The sequence below is a fragment of the Cavia porcellus genome, unplaced genomic scaffold, assembly GCF_034190915.1.
Source record: "Cavia porcellus strain 051 isolate PalLab524CR breed Dunkin Hartley unplaced genomic scaffold, mCavPor4.1 scaffold_1, whole genome shotgun sequence".
Classification (NCBI taxonomy): domain Eukaryota; kingdom Metazoa; phylum Chordata; class Mammalia; order Rodentia; family Caviidae; genus Cavia; species Cavia porcellus.
The window spans coordinates 152906319-152922341 of NW_026947484.1; the positions used below are offsets into that span (position 1 = coordinate 152906319).

The 16023-nt window shown below is 35.3% G+C and overlaps 1 protein-coding gene across 2 annotated transcripts in view; it reads right to left on the bottom strand.

The window, feature by feature from the left end:
• Positions 1-3364: 3364 nt before the first annotated feature.
• Ptgfr (prostaglandin F receptor) overlaps positions 3365-16023 on the bottom strand; it is a 46953-nt gene continuing 34294 nt past the window's right edge. For both annotated transcript variants that reach the window (XM_013143157.3, XM_013143156.3), the window contains exon 3: positions 3365-7280. In XM_013143157.3, the coding sequence (XP_012998611.1) occupies positions 6981-7280 (300 nt within the window). In that variant the 3' untranslated portion in view covers positions 3365-6980. The remainder of the gene's footprint in view (positions 7281-16023) is intronic.

Genomic DNA, 16023 nt, shown 5'->3' on the forward strand with positions numbered 1-16023 from the left:
AGAGCCAACCCCTTCCTTTACATAACCAGCTGATCCGGAGAAACACAGGCTGTGATGATACGTATTCAGGGGAACTGCAATTTGATGCTTGTGGAGTTTGGTGTTTCACTGACATTGCAGGTCTAGGACTTTCGGTCTCATCATCTATTCAGAGGATAATGGTATGCAGTATAGATTTATGGGAGAACTTCCTTCTGAATATGGTGACCATTGTTAAGTCCCTATTATCTTGTTTTGAAGCCTTGTGTCATTTTCATTGTTTTGTTGGGTTGGGTTTTATTCTGTTTTGTTTTATTTCATTTTGTTATATTCAATGGCATGGGCAGCTATTTCAAAGATATACTATGATAGCCATTTTGGATTTACTCTTGTCTTCTTTTGAAGACCTTAATTGAATTCCATTGTTTAGTTTTTATTGGCTCTATTCTGTTGTTTTATTTAATTTTTACTATGTCTGAAGGTATCTGCAGCTATTTTGAAGACAACAAGAGGTATTATGGTTACCATTGTTGATTTCATATTGTTTTGAAGTCCTGTATCACTTACACTGGTTTGTTTTGATTGGCTTAATTATGTTTTATTTTTCTTGGTTTTATTCTCCTTAAAATAAAAAAGATTACTCTGCCTAAGCAAAAATGTAAAACTCTATTTTAGTTTTTAAAAAAACTCTCAGGGCAAAATAAAATGGCGGCCTGGAAGAAAAATATTCATAATATGGATAAATAAGGCATTCATATCCTTATCAAGGACAACTCTCCAAGAGTCAATAAGAAAAACATTAATATATTGACAGCAAAAAGATCTGGAACAAGAAATTCAATGAAGAGCAAGTGAATAACAAAGGTAGAAAAAGATGCTCAACTGCATGAGCAACTGAAAATACAAACAATCTGTGGCTTAATATTACTTGTTTTTTTTACAAGTCTGCTAAAATACACAGTAGGCAATGTTGGGAATTAGACGTTTTCTTCTGGAACACGATGGTAGTATACACTGCACATTTTAGCAGCACATGGCAGCATTGTAAATGAGCTTGTCTTAATCCAACAGCTCCATAAACCACAATAATAAATTCATAAGGATATACTTGGTGAAACTGCAATATTTGAAAGCTGAAAATAATTAGAAATAAAAACAATTTCTCCATCAATAGGTAAATTATATATTATTCAGTTATTAAAATAATTTTAATACAGACTATTGAGATAAAAAAAGCTACAGAAGCATGTCTAATACAACCTCACTTTTTTCCTTTTTAATTTTTTATTAGTCCATGTTTGTGACATATTGTGTTTATATTCCTTGTGTGGAGTTGGTACACATACACAGCATGTCTTCATTCCTTTTATCCACTCTCCTTCTCTCCCTCTCACTCCATTTCTTGATTTCCTTTCATTTGAGAAAGATCTGTCTCCTTACCTCTTATAATCTATGCCTTATTTAGTTCTTTATTTATAGATTGGGTTTCTTTGGAGAAACCATGTGATATTTAAGCTTGTGTGTCTGATTTATCTCCCTTCACATTATGGTCCATTTTACTGTAAATGACTCAAGTTTGTCTCACTTTTAAAAACTATAATTATGTAGATATCTATTAGTGTAGAATTAAGTTATTGAACATAGGAAAGTTAACACTACAACCGCAAAATACATTTTGTTAATTTGAGGTTTTACAAATCAGGCGATTAGAAAATTCAAATGAAATTAAATATGAAATCCTAACACTGAGTTTGCAGCTTTAAATCAGAACTTGAAAGTACACTTCAGGGCCAGGGAACCAAAACATATAACATTTTTTAAAAAATAATGTACACTGCAAATCTAAACTACGCTTTCTTCAGATTTCAATAATTTTGCCAGTACTTTGTTATGACTCATTAGTAAAAGAAGATTAACTTTCCATTATTCTTTTTTCTTTTTTTCATTTTTGAGACTATGCAGTTCAGGCTGGCCTGGAACTAACTTTGTAGCTCAGGCTGGCCTCAGACTCACAGCGAACCTCCTGCCTCTGCCTCCCAGGTGCAGGGATTACAGGCTGTGTACACCCAGTTTAACTGTTCTTTTTATCTAGACTGTTAGCTGTAAATATATATCATCAGCAAATTTAAATTTTTATAACGTAAAAACCTTAGTACTACTTTCTTATAACTGAAAATCAAATCTTTGATCATATTGCTTAGTATTTACACAGGGCAGCACAGCCCTACCAGAAAATCTGTGCAACAACTCCCTACAGCAGCTTAGACCAGGACACTTAGAATATAGCTAGATCCATAACAGGATTGCAAAGATTTTGTTTTAACCAAGTTCCTGACTTACTCTATGTACTGCCATGTTTGAGTTCAAAATGAAGGTACAGTTCCCACTCGGAGGAAAGGAAAGGAAAGGAAAGGAAAGAAATGTACTTGAATCTTGCTCGGGTGCTATTACGCTATTTGGATTTTCTGACAGTCTGACAGAATCCAAGAAGGGGAGGCGTGTCCAAGTAAACACATTCTATCACAAGGAAATTAAAGGCACAAAAACAAAGCTGCAGTCATTTTTTCCTTAGTAGTAAAGCAATCATTTCAGACATTGCTGCAACAGGCAAAGCCTGGGCAATTTACAGAAAGTTTTGTTTTAAGAATCAACTTATTCCCCTTTGTTCTGTTCCATTGTTGGAATCTAATTTTCTATTCATTACTTCAGCCTTACAGCATTCATTCTGCTTTCAGAGATTACAGGACCACTTTTCTCAGTAATCGTGAAGAGTGAATCCTGAATGTTTCATGTCCAAGATGTTTCTAAGTTAAAAAAAAAATTTTTAATCAAAAGATTCCTGTTTAAATATGAGTAGGAAGACAAGAATGACTTTCTTTTACCCAAGGTTGAAATCATTAGCATTGTCAGTTCTCCCTGTGTAGCCCAGATGCACTTACCTGCTCCCTTGACGTCACCTGCTTCAAGATGCTTTACGGCCCTATGTATGAGTCACCATGACCTGGTATCTTTCCTGCTAGTATGAAGAAAAACGGCAAATCTAATGGCAGTTACCTTGTTACTGGAGCGCTCAGAAGTGACTGTAGTGATCCGAGCGCCCCTTCAGAGTAGACAGGAGCCACAAGTCAGCTATAAACCTTCATGAGGTTGGCAGCACTGAGATTTGCGGGGTTTCAGTTGTCACGGTCATATCTAGGCTACCCTAACCGTCTGTCGGTCACCAGATTTTGAAAATGATCGGATGTGAATTGTGCCCTGCCTAAGTAAAAGTGAGGCACAGGAGAAGGAAACGTAGATGTCATAACAAAGATAGCAAATAAAAATAGGATTTTGTGTTCAGGATTTCAAGTTTTATAGGATCTTCCTTAAATAACCACTCTTGATAAACATTAAACCATGTTTATTATAAAAATCACTTGAAGTTTGAAGCCAGTCAAAGCACTAAAATTACATGAGCTCCACACCAGTGCAACCAGCAACATATACATATCATTATTTAACCTTCTATATTGAGAAGAGCACAAAATGCAATTATTCACATAACAGAGAATGTATTTCATGTTTTGCTAAAGTGTATCAGTAATAAACTGAAGTCCAACATTATTTACCAGGTGATAAATTTTTCTGACATCCAGATAAGGGAGAAGGAAAATATAGAATCCTTTTTTTTACACTCTGTTCCTAGAGGATCGACTGGAGCCATGGTGGTGTAGGTAAAGACAGCAACAGTTTTCACAAAAGCTCGCCACATGTTTAACAAGTGTTGTGACTTAGGTTCTAAGCTCAAATTAGGCACAAAACTAAGGCAGGTTTGTCTTTTAAAATCTTAATGTAAACAAACACAATTTGTTACATCACACTGATACATCTATATATGTGTATGTATCAATGTTTAGGGATTTTCTACTTAAGCTACACAGATAAAAGCAACTTTCTGTCTCCAGAAAAAAAACTTTAAAGGGCCTGTTTCTATCATGTAATTGAACCCATCAGTAAAAAGCCTGATGTTTTCAGTTGTACCCGTGGCTAATTATGAGTCAGTATTCTTTGTCTTTGTATTCATAATCTTAAAACCTTCAGGCAATTTTATCTCATTTTTTAAACAAACTAGACTCTAAAAAAATAGCTCTGATACGTTTAGCATTTGCTTGTAATAATATCATCTCCAAAAATCATCTGTTGCAATACTATGTGAATCTGCACTGCAATGCTTTATAGTATGCAGAGCTAGTCAGTTACACATTAGATAAAATTGTGAGTTTTAAAACAGAGTTTCACTCAGCCAAACTGGTGAGCCTGTTAAAACGTTCTGTACTATTTACTCCCAAAAATCAGGACAAACAATATCCAATTGGAACACATACGGAAGTTATTGGTGTATGCTCCCTCTATTGATCACTATATGGTAAACCGCCAAACTATAGGCAGCACATAGAATAAGAGAAACAGAATTCAGAAGCCAGGTACGAATTGAACACATTGGTGTGTTCACTATAATTTTGTTTTCCTTGGTAGGGAAAAACCTAAAACAACACAAACACATATTCTTTGAGTGTTTTTTTTTTCAATGTTCAATGTCTACTTGGTGCATTTCTCATTGTTTTAAGGCCTTTTTTTTTTTTAATCGGTACTGGGGATCAAACTCACAACCACGCGCTTGCAAAGCAGGTGCTTATGCCTGCTGAGCTAAATCCTCAACCCCTTAAGGCCAATTCTATTGCTCTAAAACTATGCCTATGTAACATAGATAACCCTTTAGAATATGCACAGAGTGACTCCTTTGTTACTCCCCAAACAAACATTTGCATCCCACACAATGGCACACAAGATTTCTTCAGTGCAGACACACATGGCTAAGGTGACACTGTAGCAATAGACAAACAACTCTTGTCAATGGATCAGGCTCCCAGAGAAGAGGCTGTGGCCTGTGAATCAGTTTCTTCCCAGTGTCTTTCCCCAGTCAAAGCACATGAAAATATTCACTGCAGGTTTTTATCCAATGTGGCGAGGAAGGAGAGAGATTTGCTTCCTTGTGCTTTATCTCACAGAATACTACCACCCTTAAGCAGCTCCAGGAAATAATAACTGGTCTGAAAGTAAGTGACACATCTGAAAGTTCTTCTTCCCTTTAAGTGCTCTTGAGACACATGAAAACATTTATGCAATTTAACATCACAAATTAAAAATGGCTGTTTTTAGAAATATGCATTATATACACCTACACGCACACACATACATATATACATACATATATACACCACAATAATAGCCATTAGCTTAAACTAAAAATGTGTGAAAACTTCGCAATTTCATGTTCAGATTACACCAGGAAATTCTTGTTTATAATCCAATTTGTCAAGTATTCATCTAGCATCTATTATGTGCTATTTATAGGAGAATAAACTGAAGCTATGTGTTTAATCATTTACTGGTTTTAAAAATATCATGTGCCATTTCATATGTTTCTTTGAACTCACTGAGAAAATGATTGCCTTCAGTCCTCACTAATTTTGCTTAATTTCTTTTAGTTTGCTTAATTTCTTTTAGTTCATTAGTAAGAATATTCCAAAATTTCCCCAAATTAACAATTGCAATGTAAACTACCAACTAAAAGCAGAAATATATGAACATAATGTTTTAAGTTTAGTTGAATTCAGAGATTTTCTTGAAAGTCTGACATCAGTCTCAGAGGGCTAAATTAATTACTAAATGGGTTTAGCTTAATGAAAGTAGGAAATTTTTTATGGAAATGTATTTCCCTTCTCTAAAGCAGGCTTACCTAACCTAATTTCTGATAGACCCAGGACATTTTGAATGTGTACTCATACGTTCTACCGAATGAATTAGAATGTGGTTAGAACTATACTAACAAGCAAAGGAAAAGTCTTAGATTTATTCGGAAATTTGGGGAGACATTATTGTTCCTTAATTTCTGATTCACATTAAAATGACTCCAAAATGTATGGCTAATTTCCAGTTGTCCCCTTGACACTGGTAGCATAAACATTACAAGATGCCACCTTACAGATTTTGTGAACCTGCTTTCAGCAGAATTCTCCGATACCCATGAGTGTGATGTGTAAGTATGTATGTGTAAACCAGAAACACGCTAGCTGCAGATTGTGAATATTATATATTATGAATTTTTTTGCTCTCTGACACAGAAACTATGGCTCACAGTAAAACATCCTTGCCTACGTTCTCTGTATGTATCACTTGGATTTAAATTACTTGTGTTATCCATGGTAGAGCTTTTTAGGAACTGATTATGCAGGTTTTCTTGACCTTCTTGTGGGTCAGCACACTAAAATGTTCAGAGAAAAAAGAGACTGTTTGACAACTGCATATCTACTATTTGCCAAAAACAAGCTTTCAAACAAAAGACTGACCTTCCTTATGATAAATGCAAACAGTCGTATTTGTCAAATGCAACAAAATGGGCTCATTCTAAGGAGGTTTACAAGATAAGACAACTTATCACCTAGACCTGTCAGCCACAGTAAATCCCAAATGTCATGATCATACATATAGACTGATCGAGGCTACATAATGGCTGCTAAAACAGATCAGAACCAAAAAATTGATGGTGCTGTATTTCACTGAGCCTAATTTACATGGAATAAGGAATAGCTGCAGAGTAGTGATCTCAAAATAGCAGTTTTATGGTGTAGGTACCATTAAGACCTTCTGTGGCAAATGGGCCAACTAAGTGCATTAGACCTCAACAGATTCATTTATTCCAAAAGCATGAATCACACAGATAAGCTCAAAATTATTGTCTATCTGACTCTCACGGCATTGTCTCATTCTACATCCACTTGCCAAAGAAGGAAAACTGCAATCATACAGCAAATTTGCCAAATTTAAGAAGCTGAACCTGATGAAAGTATTCCCAAACTACATGCTGAGGTCTGAGTTTTCCAGTTAGCTTACGTATATTTGTCTAGTTAAATGAAATACTGCCCAAACTAGTCTTAATTTTGTTCCCTTATATTGATTTACTATCGTACTAAACTAGGTGATTGCTGACTTTCTTTCTCTGCAACTGGTGACTCAGAAATAGCAGCAACTTTTAAGGAATTTTTAATAGAGCTAAGCTCCCAAATATGCAAGCTGATCACATGCACCCCACAACAGCGCCGGGCAAGCTTGTAGAGATTCTTAAGCACGGCCTTCCGGAGAAGAATGTATACCCAGGGATCTAGGATTTGATTCCACGTTGCCATTCGGAGAGCAAAAAGTGTGGTTTCACAGCTCTCTAGAGAATTACTTGCATTGATTCCAATGTTGGCCATTGTTACCTAGAAAACAAACACAAACAGGAAGTCAATTCAGTACAATCCTATACTGTAGTTCTTTAACAACCAGCTATGTGCATGGCACTCATTCCACTTTCCACAGTTATGTTATTTTGCAAAATACTGACAAAAATAAATGAGCAATATCAGCATCACTGATAAAGACATTTAAGTTCTTTCAAACTGGCATCAGAATGATGTCATTCTGATTGATATTCAAAAATGATAACTCCAATGGTAAGTCAGATGTGCACAAATAGAATGGATCAAGGAAAAACACACCTTACTGTGAGTAACTAGACTCTTCACCCTAGGAATAACAATCTCAAGGCCAAAACACAAATGTATATTTCAATGAAAAGCTGAAGTACATTTAAGTAAATAATAGATAAGTTGATAACTTTTCAAAATGAATTTTGAATATTTGATATTAATTTATAGATGGTATATGATATTGTTCTGGAATATCACCTTTAGAATTTTCTGCTTGTTAGTCACCATGATTCTGATGTCTTTAATTTTACATTTCCTTTCTATATTTCCTATCTTACTGTTGGCTAAAATATTCCTAAAAATATGCAAATAATTTTCTAAGAACCTTATAGAAATGAGTTCACCTCTGTACTACCATTTTGCCTTAAAAATAACAATATTTTGGTCTTCTGTGTCCATTTCCTGATACCTCATGATTGCAACAAGATCAATTTATAGAACTAGTTCCATAAATAGTCCTAATTACAGGATAAATGAGTCAAATCACACAGCCACATCTGACTTCCAAATAGTTGCAGAAAAGACAAACACAGGGGATTTGAAAACATCTTGGCTATGAAAACAAGTGAAACATAAATGATCAGAAGGTGAAACTGAAAAATTACATGATATTTGAACGATTATAACACCAAGATTAAAAACCGATATAATGAAATCTAAATTCCAACTGAAAAGAAAATCGAGACCATTGTCAGAAATGCCTTTATTTGCACTGATGAGATCTTTAGTTGGAAGATAAATACCCCTTATCAAAACTTTCATTGTTGATACAGCAAAGTGTAAATTCCTCAGCTGGCTCGTTGAGGATACATCTAAAAGTCCATCTCAGGAACACCATTTTCTCCACAAATACTCTATGCTTCCACCTCTAGTGACGGTTTCACTTGTCCCTGCAATGTGTCATGGCCTTTCCACACTTTGGCTTGTGTAACTCTTTGTTTTAAACTCCTTTTCTGCCTGACAACTCTTGTGCATCCTGCAAACTCCACATAATCATTGTCTCATGCCCAAGTAAGTTTCATACCCATGTAAGTTTTCCCATCTTCACCAAAATGAATTATCAGTGTCTCTGTCCTCTGCGTCACCACAGCACGCTGTCCACATCCAGTTCCATCACTTACAATAACATGTAACGATTATGCTTTTGTTTCTACATCTATGAGAATCTGTTGTTTTTCTTTGTTTTTCTAATAACGAGTACAGAGCTGACACCTAAATGTATTCGGTAAGTTTGAGAATTAATTCAATTATGTTATTTTGTTCCTTCAGACTATTTTGAGAAGAACATCTAATCAGCAGAGATGCTTCGGACCACCCATCACAAAGGTCTCATATTTTGAGTCATTAAATGTTTCTAAAAGTTTCAGTACAACAACAACTACTGAGTCTCAGGGTGATTTATTGCTACTTGAAAGAAATAAGATTTTGCATACAAAGCAAATTCTTTGGAAAATGTTTATTCCCCAACTTCCCTGGGGTCCATTCTCTAGGAAAATAATGAATTAAACCAGAGACCTAAATATCTTGGAGCTAAAAAACAAAAATAAAAATGGTAATTCCTGCACAATAACACCCAGGTCCAATACAAACTCTTGTATCTCTGTTTCCTAAATTATCCAATCAGTTTGAAGACGTATACCTATTGGCTCTAGTTTCTCATAAAACGAAACCAGAGCCAAGATTTAATTGGCAGTCAGACTGAGACATTTGCACTTTATGTTTCTTATGTACTCGCCAAATGTTTATTGATTATCTGCTAGATGCCAGGAAATGTGCTAGGCACTGGATTTACAGTGATGACCAAAGCAAACACTGAAGAATTTCTAATCTGTTTGCTGAAATAGTTTTCATTTAATAACAGTTTCTCTTACCTTACACATACGAAATGAATGCATTCTAATAATGACTAGGTATATTCCTGGGTATGTCAGCCTAGCTAAGAGAATGCTCTGTGTGAATGGTAATAAATATTCTCTGTGTAATTTCCAAGCACCACTGGCTTTGCTTTGGAAATAGGTAAATTTGAAGCACTTCAGTTACTGCACTTACTTCTCTGATTCTTCTCTATGTCCTATAAACAGGAAGGGGTCACCAGCTGAGAAAAAACAGAGTCCCCTGCTGCAGAACCCCAGAACCAGTGCCGTGACCAGGAATTCATAGGCACTCTCTCCTCTCCCTCCTTTATCTGCCAGTCCCAGCCATGAAGAAGGGCTGCTCTAGCTGCTTGGAGATGGACTTATTACTTATCTACCAATAAAAATGTAGGTGAAATATTTCTGTACAAGAACTATGTGCAGTATGTTATTGCTAACAACATAGTATTGATAATCCAAGAATACTTGTGGAAATTTCCCGTAATGAAAAATATGCAGACATTAGTGTTTGGGATTAGTAACTTTTAAAAAACAAATCATTGTGTTTTATGGATGCTGTACCCAAATTTGGAAAAAAAAAGTGTTATTTTTCCAGAGAGAAAAAAGTTACCAGAGTGTATAACAATACTTTCAATGAATAACTTTAGATTCCAGAAATATGAAGGGTTTTGATTCTCTCCTTTGGTTTGTTTCTAATTTAGCAATTTTTTATTGATCATACATTGTTTTTACAAGTTATCTTCCCCCATGTAATCTGTGAAAATACACTACTTTACTAAAAAGCTGGAACTCATGTGGATTACTTATGCATGTCTATGCGAATGTGAGTCCGGTGGTAACGAGGATGCACAGAATTGCCTGGGAAACTTAGCTTTGATAAAACTGGCAGGAGATGTGTGAGAATTGTGGACAGAAAAAAGAATGTCTGCAAACTGGATCGGCAAACATGGTTTGGAGTCATTGTGCCCAGAGCCCAATGACAGTCACTTCATCAGCCTCTCGGACATTCTTCTCTGATCTGCACACTCCACCTGCATTCCAGGTAGCTGTGTGTGGATCCTCATCAAACAGATACCTTCCATCTAGTTTCCAAAAGCCACACAATACGGCACCAGAGGAATATATATTATTTTCTAAAATGTTTTCTATTGGCACCTTACAGGTGCCCATCCATGTTAATGGTTACAATTCTAATTGAAAGATACACAGGAACAAGTGGCTTGATGGTCTATTAAATCAGTTAATTAACCTTATATCTCTAAGGTGCTCACTGTTAAACAAGAGAAAAACAATGAAGTCAAAGAGATACACTGGAAAGAGAGTTTATGTGCATTAGAAAATTTTCAAGAGCAAAGCAGATAGATGATATAATTCATTTGGGCCACATGGTACAATTATATCAGCTGTTAAATTCACCACAATTAGCCAACCTGCCAGCCTACTTTACACAGGGACATGAGGACTCATGATTACGAAAACTTTATTCTGGAAGTTATTCAGCATCCTCTACCCCATGTCTATATCCCCGTTTTCCAGAATGAGGACACCCATAGTGTCTACAAGGAAAAAACAATGCTACATTGAAGAAGCTTGCTTCTGTCCCTTTGTATATTCACAGAAGAGCATAAACCTAGCAGTGAGAAGTTTCTGAGTGTCATCTATGTCTAGCCAGTGTGCTAGGTGACAATGTTGCAAGAGATGGATATTTACAGAACCTACCTACCTACCTGATGATATATTTTGCTAGTTTTATTTCAGTCTCTGACACTAAAATATAATCTTGAGAGCACTCATCTTTGTCTGACTGACTCCTCTGTATCCCTAGCATTTGGTACACCCCAGGGTGGCAGTATTTGTGTTGCATTGAGCATGGTGGCACATGCCTAGTGTCATAGCTACTCAGAAAGCTGTGTGAATCATGTGTTTGAGTCCAGCTTGCGTGACATAATGAGACCTCATCTCAAAAACAATAGCAATAATAAATAAAAGGTGTCATAGGTAGGGCTATTTACTTATACATCATCACAGATGTAATCAGCAAAAAGCATGTATTTCTGAAATTTGGGACATAAATATTTCCATTACTCAGGTTTGACTAACTGAACTTAAAGTGATAGTGCCACAGGTTGAATTTTTCCTTAGCAGAACTTTTTACAAGGAATTTTAAGTGAATACATAATCAAATTCCTTTTTGGTGTAATGTCCAACTTCCGACACATATCTTAGGCTATTATCATCATCTATTTTTATGTGGACGATGTCTGTGATATTTACACATGGTTCTCAAGTAGTCACTGAAACAAATGTTACCCTCAGTTCATCTCACCCCAAAAAAGTGTTCCTTAGGCAACACTGAAGAGGACTAATTCAAGGACACTTCCCCTGAGGAGTAAATGTGTGCCCAGAAGTACAGTTTGCTGACTTGAAAGCTATTGGCCATTAAAACTTTATCATCCAAAGATTAATATCTAAGTCTGTCACTTAAGTAACCATAAAGCATAGCACCAATTGGAAGGATGTAATTACAGTCCAGTTTTACCATACAATAGAAATGATTCACTTAGAGATTCCACCAAAGGAGCACTCCATGAGGTCTTTGTGTTGAATTTCGTCTCTGTGTTAAGTTAGGTAACAACCAAGTGACTGAAGAATCATGTGTAAAAGATAGATTTTGAAATGACACAGCACCTTTGAATATTCACAAATGAGATATTCATTTTAAATTAATTTCAATGGAAATTTGAGAAAAGACACAACGTATAAAACACCAACTGCATCTCAATTCAATGGATTATTTTTGAATTAGGTATTTTGTGAGAATTCACCTCTGTAGCTTTTATTTCTAAGCACAGGATGTTTACTTTTGCTATAAGAAACTTTAACAGTGACTAAGAGCTAACACTTGCACAACTTTAGAAAAATATACTTTTAAAAAACTGAAATGTCGAGGTTCTCACAGGATATATCTTTTCAAATATAAACTTTTTCCACACCTGTTATATGAATTTCCACATTGTTAATGACATTGAGTAGTAATATTCCCATCATTCCCCTTTTATTGAGTATGCATTAAAATTAAGACCAAAATAGTACAACAGGAAGAAAGAAGACAAGAGTACATATTTCCCATGTCACAGCTGTGAAATGTTGCCCATCATCAAAATATACACTAGTCCTGCAAAGTAGAAATATTTGGAAAGAGTCTCTGTTTTTCTGCTTGATTTGCTGATAGAGGATTAAGTCGTGGCTCAACTGACAGCACTTTCCTGCCTCTGCCTAAAGACTTTCAGAGTAGTACAGAAATAAAGCATGACACACTACAGCAGTCATGACGAAGCCCCCACAGCTTTTAATGCTACAAAATCCAGTTGTGGCCCATGAGCCATAGGTTCAGCACTGTGATGATACTGTTCATTTTAAAATGATACCATCACAAACTACAATATTGCAATATTTAATATTTCAATTATTTCATCCCTTCATACCAACTTGAGCAGGTTTATGAATAGAATGAAGGGTGGGAAAAATTCTTAGAATATGCCTTCAAGAAAGAAAAGAAAGGAGGACAGAAGAAAAAGTCATACTGGCCCTTTACATATTTTAATTCATTTTACCTTCATAAACCTACCAGGATTAGTTACTGTTTTTCTGATCAGGGACATAACAAAACCAAGTCACAGCGATGTTAGCTACCCCAAGTTTACACTGCTGGAAAGAAGCAGAAGCAAAATTTAAACCCAAGTTTATCCAGCTTCAAAACCTCTGATCTTTCACTACCTTATTCCAGGCAAGGGACTAGTGGGAGGGTATCATATTTATACGCAAGATGATTAAAAAATAATGCCTGAGTACTTACCATGTTTACATCTCTTTCTTCTTTACTTACTATGTTTACATCTATTTCTTTTTAACCCTACAGTGAACTATGAAAGAAGTGGTATTAGCCCTTCGTTAAGAGGTTAAAGCCAAGGCATGAAGGGTTAATTTGTCTAAAATCACCCAATTAAAATGTGGTGATGTCCCTGTTCATTAATGAAAGCTGTTGGGCAAAGAGTCACACATCAGCCTCCTTTATCTTAGCAGATCTCATATTAAACTCTACATTTCTATTTCTATCTGTCTATAACTCGTTGTCTTCCTGGCTGATTGTAGCATTCTCCTGAATCCAGTGTTTCTATTCATAGATGTTCAGTAGTCTCTTTTACATTCAAACACCAATTTTAATAAATGTGTTGTTACATCTCCTGTGCTTCTAAAAACAGACATAACTGACAGCACCATATAACAGAGGTATCTTGTCAGAATTGTGCCTGTCAAAATGATAAGACAGCAAAAGCAAGCTACCTGTCCCAGAATGAGCAGGTACATTACAAATTATTAACAAACAGATGTAAAGCAAGAGAATAAGACAGTGTTCAGCATCTGCTTTTTTTCCTTCTTATCTACTCTACAATGAATGACATGATTAGTACATTATTTGTAATCTTTTTAAAAATTAAAATTTTAAAGTAGGCAAACTTTTTAAGTTTTAGAAGAAAGCATGTACATAAATTGTATTTGTGTATATATGCTGCCTTGTTATAAGAGAAATTTGAGGCATTTTATTTTATGCTTTCAAAAGCATTGAAAGTTATGGCTCTTTCCAGTTAGGGTTATTATCACTAAACCCACAATTAGGCTAAAAATATTAGCTACACTATAAATACTAGGAATGACAGACGCATTGTGTATCTTCATCATAATCAAAAAAGCTGAAAATACCATAGCCAAAGTAACCATTAGCAGATCATCTATAAATTAAAGAGAAAACAACTAACTGAAAGTTACCATATTGGAAGCAAATTTCTTCCGGACCAGAGGAGGACTTTGAGCGTTTACAACAAGCAACAGTCCCAGTAAGGTGTTTCACTAACCCATCTGCCCTGAGCCACATTATGTTTTTCCAGAAAGAAATTCCCAACTACTCAGTTGGTGTTTGGAAAGATTTCCTGAAGCATTTTTTAAGTTCTAGTACAATGCATCATTGAATGGAAACTTTTAATGAAATAGGTGTCCCTTAAAGTAAAAGATATACACATATGAAAGTTTGCTATCCTAAGCCAGGGAGGGTGGAACACCTGTCGTTTCAGCATTTGGGTACCTGAACTGAGAGGATTACTTGAAACTCGGGAGTTTGAGGCCAGCCTAGGGAACATAGCAAGATAGCACAGTAAAGAAAAGAAAAGCCAAAGCTAACCTAAGTCTGCAGACCACATTGTAGGTGAACGCCATCAGTAACCTTACGGTATTATGTGATTCTCTTTATAGACAGACAAACTGAGACAACAGAACCTATACTAAGAGACTGGTCCAATATTTCTTTAACCCCAAATGATAATGCAAGTGTTATTTAAAATGAAATAAATATATACTTTTCAGGGGGGAAAGGCCTTGCTATATATCCAACTAATTTAATTAAAAATAATTCCATTTCATCACAGTACTTGAGTCAATCTATTTGGTCACAAAGATAAGATGGACTGAGTTTTATTTTTTGGTTGTTTTGTTTGTTTGTTTTTCACTCCTCAAACTAATTTTGTTGACATTATATAATAACCCTATTAATTTTTCTTCAGGATACCTAAGTAGCAGGCTGAAATTTTTATTGCTTAGTTATCAGTTAAAATCAAACCTACTATTTTCTAGATGACAACCTTCTGGCTGAAATCTTTGATCAAATTCACCCTCTCTCATGTAATTTTCAGCATTCTAAATAGACATGTATCACAGTCTAAAATACTAGGTTCAAAGTTCATTGACACATCTATCTTTCTTTGGAAGTAATTATAGCAGTTGCTGTCTTGGTTCTTTTGTCGTGTTGTTATGTATTGTTCCTTCTTTGGCTATTTCAGAAGCATATTCTGTGTTTTATTAAACTATAAACTCCTTTGAAAATACACAAACCCAAGCACACATGCTCAGAACTGAGCATATAAGAGGCAATCAACAAATATCAAAGGCATACATTTATACAAATATATATATGTACATATACATATACATAACCAAAGGAATAAATGAATGAAAGAGAAGAATTTCCAGAGGTAATTGACTCTAAAACCATGATTCTCACCTGACACTGTGCTGGGCATTTAGTGAGGATCTGATAGTCAATCAGCATATGATCCTCTCTGTAATGCATAAAATAAGACTGGCTTTGGTGGCATCATTATAAATAAATGATTAACTAGTATTCACCAGCCTCTTGAATTTATAATGCTAAACCACAATAAAGATAAGCCAATGGATTATACTTCACTTCTTAGGTAATCTTTTCTTTCCTCTGTTAGGTAACAAATCAAATTACTGAAGTAGTATCCTGCCTGATTCTTCAAAAGATTAGCATAAGCAGCATGCACTAAACTCTGTGGTAGGATTTCAGAGATGCAATTATAATGGAATTTTGTATTCTATTAATCAGTCCTTTACTAAACTCAGAAAGCTTGCCACTTACTAATGTATTTATGCAATAATGATGATCTAATTATTACAGTAAGTTTTTGTTAGTCAAAAATACAGTTAAGACAGAGAGACTCCCAATCCCCTAAAATCAGAAAATT